This window comes from Cicer arietinum, chromosome 3 (assembly GCF_000331145.2).
Source record: "Cicer arietinum cultivar CDC Frontier isolate Library 1 chromosome 3, Cicar.CDCFrontier_v2.0, whole genome shotgun sequence".
Taxonomy (NCBI): domain Eukaryota; kingdom Viridiplantae; phylum Streptophyta; class Magnoliopsida; order Fabales; family Fabaceae; genus Cicer; species Cicer arietinum.
This window is the reverse complement of record NC_021162.2, coordinates 74,816,858-74,827,807: the sequence shown is the minus strand read 5'-3', so window position 1 is coordinate 74,827,807 and position 10,950 is coordinate 74,816,858. Positions and strand designations below refer to the sequence as shown.

At 31.5% G+C, this 10,950-nt stretch overlaps 2 protein-coding genes across 2 annotated transcripts in view; both read left to right on the top strand.

The window, feature by feature from the left end:
• Positions 1-350: 350 nt before the first annotated feature.
• Positions 351-9,094, top strand: LOC101499771 (respiratory burst oxidase homolog protein B-like). The gene is made up of 12 exons (XM_004494545.4): positions 351-1,158; positions 2,022-2,181; positions 3,507-3,555; positions 3,946-4,059; positions 4,877-5,305; positions 5,840-6,226; positions 6,326-6,421; positions 6,549-6,664; positions 6,769-6,871; positions 7,018-7,091; positions 7,714-8,228; positions 8,700-9,094. The coding sequence occupies exons 1-12, from the start codon at positions 636-638 to the stop codon at positions 8,807-8,809; spliced, it is 2,676 nt and encodes an 891-aa protein (XP_004494602.1). The 5' UTR covers positions 351-635; the 3' UTR covers positions 8,810-9,094.
• A 1,544-nt stretch (positions 9,095-10,638) lies between these two features.
• The window catches only part of LOC101499471 (uncharacterized), a 2,520-nt gene continuing 2,208 nt past the window's right edge, over positions 10,639-10,950 (top strand). The window contains exon 1 of the mRNA XM_004494544.4: positions 10,639-10,932. Coding sequence (XP_004494601.1) covers positions 10,702-10,932 — 231 coding nt within the window. The 5' untranslated portion in view covers positions 10,639-10,701. The remainder of the gene's footprint in view (positions 10,933-10,950) is intronic.

The following is a 10,950-nucleotide window of genomic DNA, read 5'->3' as shown; positions in this document are numbered from 1 at the left end:
TTAATATAAGGGAATAGAGTGGCACACATTATATATCAATCTTATAACCATTTTGTGTTCTCACTAGGTGCATCATTCTATTTGTGGTTATATTTCTTCAAATTGTAGTGCTTTACAGATGTATTAGTACCACTTGAGCCAAAAAACAATAAAGTCAATAAGTGATAGAAGGAACAAAGAAGAAATATCATATCCCCTCCCTTCTTTAGTGGTTTGATCAAACCACTATCCATTCTTCTTCAGTCGTAGGGGGCTTTCAAACAAACTCCAACAACTCTTTGCACGCGCGTCAACAACGCGCCCAATGCCAAATTTGTCCACATGCATCACATTATAATATTGTACCCCCATCTTTGACTCGTCTCACCCCCTCTCTCTGTTATTTGATCCAACCATACTCAATCATAATATCATCACTCATTTCTCCCTCTATATATTCATTTGTATTATTTTTCCTTCCCTTCTCATTTTTTTCATCTCTCTTCAAACTTCAACACAAAAAAACATACACCTAGCTACTTACTATATCAAATCAAATATTTATTCATAATCAAAAATCATAATCTCTCTTGCTAGATATATAGTTTTTCATTTGCTTCATTAATTAATCAATAGATTGATTGATTGATTAATTGATGATGGAGATTCAATTAGAGAATCATCAAGAATCATGGTCGGAAACAGAGAGTACGGGAAGCAGAAGCACGAGAGTGGGCTTCAGTGGATCTCTAAGCGGGCCTTTAAGTGGGCCGTTAGTTTCGAACAAAAAGAGTAGTAAGAAAAGCGCGAGATTCAAAGATGAAGAGGAGGATTTCGTGGAGATAACATTGGATGTTCGAGACGACACCGTTTCGGTCCAAAATATTCGAGGTGGAGACTCTGAAACGGCGTTACTCGCAAGTCGTTTGGAGAAAAGGCCGTCGACGCTTTCCGTGAAACTTAAACAGGTTTCGCAGGAACTGAAGAGAATGACTTCTTCGAAGAAGTTTGATAGGGTGGATAGAGCGAAATCTGGTGCTGCTCGTGCACTGAAAGGACTCAAGTTTATGAGCAAAACCGTTGGAACTGCTGAGCAAGGTTGGTTTCAAGTGGAGAAGCGATTCGATGAGTTAGCTGTTGATGGAAAACTGCCTAAAACGCGCTTTAGCCAGTGCATAGGTATGTTTGTTTACATGCATTATTATTTTTCCCACTAGCCACTCCCGTGACACATTCAGTTAATTCATAATTACAAATAACAAGTAGCTTAGAAAAAAGAAAAATAAAAAGAAGAATTATCAAGGACATGTTTATGTTTGAGTAAGGTAAAATTGAAAAAATCAAGGTGAATTATAGTGATTTTGTAGAAGTAAAAAAATATTTTTTTTTGTAAAATTACGATTAGTTACGGTAAATTTGTCAAATTTACTACAAAATCAAACATGTAGTTTTTTCTTCCTAAAACACTGAATAGTTTTTTTAAAAAAAAAAAAAATTAATTTTGTATTTTATTTAAATGTGATGTATATTTTTATCGGATCAAATATAGAATCTTTTTATAAGTTAGACAGATACATATGCATACACGTTATTTAGATGGAATATCAAGTTTGTGTTTTTTTCTTCTTCAAATTTTATGATCCATTTAACCTATTTTATTTAGATACTTATCGATTGTTTCGAATAAAACAACCAATGTCTTTTTTAAATAATCATATAGTTTTTAAAAATTTATATTGTTTTTAACAAAAAAGGACAGACAGATCTAGTTAGCATTAGCTAATAATAACAATAAATAAAATAGCCCTAGCTAGTAGCGTACTTAATAGTATTGTTTTTATCCACTATGTGAATTAATTAAAGTACATGTAATCATATACTGGTATATTTTTTGTTCATATTTTGTTAAAGGAGTATATGTTAAAATGGTGAGGGAAAATAATGAATACTCAAAACTAAAAGATGTACTTAGTGGAAATAGAAATGGCTTACGAAGTTAATTGAATTTGTGAATCTAACGTTGATACGGAAATGTGGATTAGGAATGAACGAGTCAAAGGATTTTGCTGGCGAGTTATTTGATGCAATGTCTCGTCGCCGGGGCATAACATCAGCTTCCATAACCAAAGATGAACTGCTTCAATTTTGGGAACAAATTACGGATCAGAGCTTTGATTCAAGACTGCAGACCTTCTTTGATATGTAAGAAAACTTCATTTCCTTTTCCTTATTAATTAATTGTTTCTTTTTATTTTAATAAAAAACTAGTCCATGATTGATTAGGATTTGCAATAATTAAAAAATCACTTAATGTTCTCACTTTGGCATTGCTTATGCCTTCTGGTGTTTATTTTATTGAATGTGCTCAGTTTTGCGAAGACAAAAAAATCCTTTTAAGTATAGAGAGGTCGTTGGGTGGTGCTTGGCTTTGCTTAGCAATTAGTTTTCGATATCTTTTTGTTTTTTTAAATACTTATTTTTCGCTTCGAGACAGAAAAAGTAGAACCGCATTGGATGCTATATTTTCATGTGATCAGAGTCATCGTACCATTATTGTCTTATTGTAGTAATTATTAGAGTGGAGAAAGTATAGGAACCACTAAGTGAAATTGACATGCCCTTTTTTCACACAAAAATAATCTCTTATAATAATAATGATAATGCTGATGGTGATAGGTACACACACTAAGCAAGTGAAAAAATGTAGGATTATGAACCTCTCATAACCAAATAGAATCTAATAAATTTTAATAATGAGATGATAAAATAATCCTTCATGTTTGATTAGAAAAATGAGATAATTCAAATCAAGAAATGAAGTGATGATATTTTGTAGTGTGGTTTGCAGAGTTGAAATCAAACTTCTTTCATTTTTATAAATAATGACGTTTCATTAATTATAAGTATATGTAGTAGTATTGTTGACATAGTTCAATTTTAGGATTGGACAATCTTGCTTCCTAAATAAATATAAACAAAATTACATAAAAATGTTGGTTGTACATTTTTTATGACAATGTTGAATGCACATTGTTTAATTAATTTCCTTACGTACTTTTTAATAAATTAAAATTATTTTATTAATTCTTCAACCCTTAACAAAATTTGTTGTACGATTACTGTGAATATATGTAGTGGAATGGTCAGGGGTGGGGCTAGGTTGGGAGAAGAAATAATCAAATTGACCGTAAAGAAAAAAATGAATAAAAACGGTTGGCTCTATTTTTAAATGGGAAGGATGGAAATAATCAACGACTGGCAATTTTCCATAAAGAAAAAACATAGATTGACAATTTAAAAATTTCAAGAAAACTAGCAGCTGAAACAATATGCGCGTACATATCTTAGTAAAAAAAAAACGAAAAACCAAATGTCAACATTATTGATATTGATATTGTTTTTTTTATTATATCAACATCATTGATTTTTGATTGGTTCTACAGCCACTCCAAGCTTTATTTTTTGGGTAAGATACCCACTCCGTTCATAATTATTGTTGTCCTAATTAATAATTTTAAATCTGCCAGGGTGGACAAGAATGCTGACGGAAGAATTTCCGAAGATGAAGTTAGAGAGGTGATGACTTCGCTCTTATAATAATAATATTTTATTTTATATTATGCTTTTGACGTTGTGAAAAGTTATTTAATTTTTCTATCACAAAAAAAAAATTAAGATATTTAATTCTGTCTTTATTATTATAAAATCTAAATCAGAGCTTATTGGATTGCATCGTCCAAGATTTATATACACACAACACCCTAAGCTTAATAAAATTGGACATGAAATGGTGTATTGAACAAGAGATAAAACTTTTATAAAAAGTGAATATCAATCAATAAATAAAAAACTATACTTAATTACTTGACCTATTGGACAAGTTATACATATAGAGTACTTTGTAACTGGTAATGCATTCAAATTTGCTTACATGTAATAATGGTTGTTTTATGATGTACTTTACAGATTATTACCTTAAGTGCTTCTGCTAACAAGCTGTCAAAATTGCAAGAACGCGCAGAAGAATACGCTGCTCTTATCATGGAGGAGTTGGATCCAGACAACCTTGGATTTATTGAGGTTTGTGTTTTATTTTTAAATTTCAAACAAATTAAGTTAAGCTTTGAAATGGCATTTAAATTGCCCCTGTATGAATTGGACCTATAAGGCTTCCTTTGAACTGGCCCACATAAGACATAATATACGTAACCATAACATGAATCGTATTTGGGCAAAGATCATGAATTTCAATTTGTGTTCTTTTTACACGTAAATTACATGCGGTCGTCCATATAATAAACAGCGCAACATTTTGCCTTGGTAATGGAAGAATTAGAATATAAATCGATGTTAACTCTCTTTTAAGTTCATCAACTTATCATTTTCCATATAACAAGCTAATTTAATTCTAACTAGATTAGTGGTTAAGGGATGTAAACAAAAAATGAGAGTATTCTAAAAGGAATAGTAATACTAATAAAATCAAATGTCAAGGATGCAAAAACTATACATAAATAAATTTGCATCGAATATAAGTTTAATAAAAATATGCTTATTGTTTAATTTATGACTAAACCATTTATTTATTTTACTCAAAAGTTTAATTTTTAATCAAATTGGTGATTTAAGTCTTTAATGAACTATATTTAATGACAAATTGTAACATAAAATTTGACTTAGAATCCTGATTTAAACTATCATTGATTAGAATTTATTGATTAGAATTTACCTAGACCTTCCACCGAACATTAGATTATCAATGTCTATTTCCCTTAGTTAAGAAGTGTTAAATTATTATTAATCAACCATTATATAAAGTTCTTTTGTTTGAGGCATGTATATATTATTTTCAAATTGTTAATTTTCTCTAAGTGGAATTAATCATGTGCATGTGCAGTTACACAACTTGGAAATGCTTCTATTGCAAGCTCCAGCACAATCAGCCCACATGCACACAGATAGCCGAGTTATGAGTCAAATGTTGAGCCAGAGACTAGTCCCTACCAAAGAGCACAACCCTTTCAAACGTGGCTATCGATCATTGACCTACTTCATTGAGGACAATTGGAAACGACTTTGGGTTGTAGCCCTTTGGCTTTCCATTTGTGCTGCCCTATTCACATGGAAATTCATTCAGTACAAGAATCGTGCCGTGTTTCATGTCATGGGATATTGTGTCACAACAGCAAAAGGTGCTGCTGAGACCCTCAAGTTCAACATGGCTTTAATTTTGTTACCTGTTTGTAGAAACACTATCACTTGGTTGCGGACCAGGACCAAATTAGGAGGAGCTGTTCCCTTTGATGATAACATCAACTTTCACAAGGTAAAGTTATAATATTATTGCTTTAAGTAATTGTGGGACTTTGGACAGACCAAACACATATGAAAGCCTAATCCGAATTTTAAGTTGAGACATTTTAAAATTTATAATAGTATTTTAATAAAATTATTAAAAAATTTATCAATTTTTTTTTAGACATTTTAAAATATCAAATCATTTTATCACAATAGAAGAATATATATCATTTATTAAATTAATGTAAGCAATTTTGTGTAATATTTCTTTTTTATTGATAATATAATATGTGTTGAGATAATATTAATTTTGGATGTGTTTTTATTAATTTTAGTTTTGAAAACAGTAGAATATGAATATTTTTTATGAAGTAAAAACTTTATTGTTTTAGAAATCTAAAGCGATTGTGTTGGTGTTCTTATATTTGAAAAGACCTGGTTTGACTTCTACAATTTCAGGAAATAAATTGACAATTAAGTCTTATTTTGTTTATTTCAATTATTTCAGTTTCTTATTTTAATTAGCTACTGATTTTAATATTGCATCTATGTATTTGTTTAGGTGATAGCTTTTGGAATTGCAATTGGTGTAGCATTGCATGCTATTTCGCATTTAACATGTGATTTCCCAAGACTATTACATGCAACGGATGCAGAATATGTGCCCATGAAGCCATTTTTTGGGGATGAGAGGCCCAACAACTATTGGTGGTTTGTAAAAGGTACTGAAGGTTGGACTGGGATAGTCATAATAGTGCTTATGGCTATAGCTTTTACTTTGGCCCAACCTTGGTTCAGACGAAACAGGCTAAAGCTCCCTAAACCTTTGAAGAAACTCACTGGCTTCAATGCCTTTTGGTACTCTCATCATCTATTTGTCATTGTATATGCACTTCTTATTGTTCATGGATACTACTTATACCTCTCCAAGAAATGGTACAAGAAAACGGTATGCATGCAAAATCTCTTTTTATTTTATTATTATAATTATTTAATTACACTATTGGTCCTTTAATTTGAGTTTCGTACTATTGTTGTCTAAATACAGACTTGGATGTATCTTGCCGTTCCTATGATAATATACGCATGCGAGCGACTTCTTCGTGCTTTTAGGTCTGGCAACAAAAGTGTCAAGATTTTAAAGGTACATCAATTATGAAGATTTTTTTTTTTTTTGGAATCTAATTTTTTATTTCCTAATAATGGCATGCATTACAAATATACTATATATTAACTTTCTAACTCTTTTTTTTTTTTCTTTTTATTTACAGGTCGCAGTGTACCCTGGAAACGTGTTGGCCTTGCATATGTCCAAACCACAAGGATTTAAGTACCATAGTGGACAATATATTTTTGTTAATTGTGCAGATGTCTCTCCATTTCAATGGTAAATGAAAAGTCATGTTGTTATAAATGTTTATTAATTAATCATTGCTATTACCATAATGTTTACGCAAAAATTAACGATGTTTGTTGTGTTGTATTTTATAGGCATCCTTTCTCTATTACATCAGCCCCTGGAGATGATTATGTGAGCGTTCACATTAGGACTTCAGGTGACTGGACATCACAACTCAAGGCTGTTTTCGCCAAGGTATATATAAATTTTGCACACGCAACCAATTTTTTTAATTGGGTGAAATTCAAGGCTAATGTTGTAAGCTATAGTGTTACACATTTTCTCAGATATACGTTCATTATGTGAATGCTGACTATATTCATCCACATGATTTGATGCAGGCATGTCAACCAGCAAGTGGTGACCAAAGTGGTCTTCTACGAGCTGATATGTTACAAGGCAACAACATACCAAGGTTAGCTAGCTATCTTGGCTATTGATTTATGCGGGGAATTTAAAAAAAAAATGTCATGAAAAACCGTTTTCATCAATTATAAATTATTTTCAGTAGTCATCGTGAAGAGTTTATGAAAATAAAAGGAAAATGCTTTATGAACATGTTATAAACTATTTCTACAACTCTCTTAAACGGTCTCACAACTACGTTTATCGGTAGATAAACTTAAATAAATCAATTCAAAGAAGCCCTTAGACTTGAATACAGTGTTTTCAGAACCATACCGACCTAACCGAGAACCAACCAGTCGGTTGATTCAACCCCAGTCGATTCTGAGTCTTTCAGAACTGATTTGAACCACAATATAAATGCACCTCGTTAGTTTTTTTTTTTCTTTCCAAAAAGATATTTTTAGATTTTTATTTATTTTTTATTTATTTATGGTTCAATCGGTTCAACCATGGTTCAATATCGATTTAATCATGCCCTGGAAGCGTCACGTTCGATCTCCAATCCGATTTTTAAAACAATACTGGAATACTAACAATAACCGGTCCACTCGACACTCTCCTCACTGATGGACCAGTGCTTATTCCAATAATTGTTTATTAGTTCTAATGAAAATGAAATGAAAATGCAGGATGCCAAAGCTATTGATTGATGGTCCTTATGGAGCTCCAGCACAAGACTATAAAGACTACGAAGTAATCCTTTTGGTGGGTTTAGGAATTGGTGCAACCCCTTTAATTAGCATACTGAAGGATGTGCTAAACAACATGAAACAACAAAAAGACATAGAACAAGGAGTGGTAGAAAGTGGTGTTAAAAACAACAAAAGAAAACCTTTTGCCACAAACAGAGCTTATTTCTATTGGGTCACTCGTGAGCAAGGTTCATTTGAATGGTTTAAAGGTGTGATGGATGAAGTTGCAGAGTATGACAAAGATCGAATAATCGAGCTTCATAATTACTGCACAAGTGTGTATGAAGAAGGAGATGCTAGATCAGCTTTGATCACAATGCTTCAGTCTCTTCATCATGCCAAAAGTGGCGTGGATATTGTTTCAGGGACAAGGGTTAAAACACATTTTGCAAAACCAAATTGGCGTACTGTCTTTAAACAAACAGCTTTGAAACACCCTGGCAAAACTGTTGGTAAGTACTTCGTTCGTCCATTTTAAATTAAGTGTCGTTTTGTCATTTTAATGCATCATCAATTATATCTTTCCAATTTTAGCTTCACTAATTATACTAAACATGTTTTTATTGCAACTTTTCATTAATCAAATGTGTATGGATCCCCTACAATAACTACATGGTGCAATATATATGAGGAAACTTATCTATCTAAAATCTAATTGTTTCCACATATATATTGCACGGTACAGTTATTTTAGGAGATCCAAGTCTTTTTCTCAAAGACATTTTCAAAAATATATTTATTAATGAATAGGGTTTAATGTAGCAAAACGTTAGTCAAGTTATTGTTTTTCTTAATTTCATGACTGTTAGTTTGGAACTGATGCATTATTAATGTTGCACTTAATTCAATTGTTAAAAGTTTGTACCTTCATATAGTACATATTGATTAACTTATTAATTTTCATTATATTTAATAATTTTCAGGTGTATTTTACTGTGGGATACCTGGATTGGTTGGAGAACTTAAAAGACTTTCTCTGGATTTTTCAAGGAAAACCAACACTAAATTTGAGTTTCACAAAGAGAACTTTTAGATTCTTTTTGTCAAAGTTCCTTATTTATTTTTCCCCAACTATATAGCGAAGGAACATTATTTGTATGTACTTACTTTGCTACTTTTTTGTTATAGTCTTGTAGAGGTAGATATAAGCAGCTAGAATTCGATTAATGAAGTTGTATACGTGTATAAATTAGTACTACGTTGCGTTCACTTTGATGTAAAGTGAAAGTCATGTTTTTAGCAAACATAGAATCAAAGAAATCATCAAATTATGATGATTATTGTAACACATAATAATAAATTCTTTGATTTATTCTAATCAACACAATTTTACCTTAAAAATCTTTACATCACTTAGTTGCGAGAAATATTTGTCTTTTGTTATGCTCTTATGAGTCTGTAGCTGATAAACTTAAGCATGTTGTTGTCTTTCCCTTGTAGACTGAGAAGCTCATATCTGTGTCTGCAGCTGAAGGTGAGAGTGGTGTTGTAAACAAGTGTGTTCATAGCTAAAAATATCGAATCTGAAAAGAAAACAGAACAAACAGAGGGCTTTTTTCAGTTATTGTTCACAATTTTTACTCTTTGGTTTTGATACTCTGCTCCACGATATAAAGGGAACAAGTTCTATGGGTTTTTTTATATTGGTTTCAACTATGTTTTAGTTTCGGTAGAATGTTTTGGTGTAGAAGGGTGTTTGACGGTTGTTTCTTTGTAAGATTCTAAAATGTGTATTCATTTTACTTTAATAAAATACTCTTAAAATAAACCATTCATTCAATATTGGCAGTCTTAGGGAAAGGCTTGATCAGGTTGTTTGCAACTTTGCTTAGCAATATCTATTCTTAACTAGTTCACTTATCAAATTCCCTCTTTTAAATTATGATCATAATGGCCTTTGACTCCAACCACAACCAGACATCACTAATGTCCCTCTCATAACTACTTAAAATCCCTTTGTTCTTGACTTGACCATCTGGATTTTGATAATCAAAATGAGAAACTTTTGGATTTCTATGGTTGATTGGGGAAAAAATGTGAACCCAACCATTATTAATCTAAAATATTGGAACATATATGTTATTGGGAATATTTTCAAGATAAGAAGTTTGAAAAGGGTTAATAGGATTCTTCAGGATGACTCTAATGATAATTTTCTCAATCTAAAAGTTAAACTTTCAGATAAATATCGTCAAATCATTCAATAAAAAAAAAATTATCAATTTCAACAAGTCATGAACAAATAGATCAACTTGAGAGACAACAACACTCGTTATTTTCACCAATCTACTCTTGTGAGAAGACATTGTAACAAAATTATAGTCATTAAAAACTCGAAAGGTGAATAGATTTATAAGGAAGATATGTTTAAACAATATATCTTTGATTTCTATTACGAGCTCTACTCGTAATATTTTTCCAAATCTTAATACTATTACTACCTTCCCAAATATCTTTCCTTAGGAAGTTCACAAAGCTTTATTTAGTGTGAAAATTTACAAGTCCCAGGACCCTAATGGTTTCCATCTCCTCTTTTTAAAAATTAATTTGATTTAGTTGGAACTTCGATTGTTTAATTTGTCTTAAGTTTTCTTTGCTGACCTGAACAACATTAAGTGTATGAATCACGGTTCACGAACCTGTATCCTAACACGTAACGAAGCGAATTACTAATTATGTATGTGACTATGGATGAAACTTTAAATGCATTAGCCTTTGCTCTATATCTGGGGCTGATTGTGACTCGCAAAAGATGTAAAAAAAGTGATGAAGCATCTGATGCTATTTTGATAAGCTTCTTTGTACTAGTTGATGATACGTATTAAATAAAATCGAATGACACTGAATATATATCTTTACCCAATTTAAAACATTAGTAATTCTAATGATAGATTTTTCTTGTTCTCGAAAGATCTAGGAATTTCTATGCAATGGGACTCTATCTCCACTATATTCCCCTCCCAATATTCATCAACTTTTATATTTCAAAACCTTTTAAGCATTATTCTTAGCATTTTATCATCACAACCATTTTCAGTTATCACTCTAGTTTCTCTCTTCCGAATGGAAGCAACTGAAACAAGACCCGAAGTTGTTCAAGAACAACTACCACCACCTCTACCAGATGAACAACAGTTACAACCTCTCATGTGCAAGGTAAATAAATAAACCGCT

Bases quoted from the DNA above. Each gene is read 5' to 3' on its own strand.
- LOC101499771 (XM_004494545.4), top strand. From the start codon at position 636: ATGATGGAGATTCAATTAGAGAATCATCAAGAATCATGGTCGGAAACA. The intron at 6,872-7,017 runs GTATATATAAAT...GATTTGATGCAG, and splicing joins TCAAGGCTGTTTTCGCCAAG to GCATGTCAACCAGCAAGTGG. The intron at 8,229-8,699 runs GTAAGTACTTCG...AATAATTTTCAG, and splicing joins ACACCCTGGCAAAACTGTTG to GTGTATTTTACTGTGGGATA.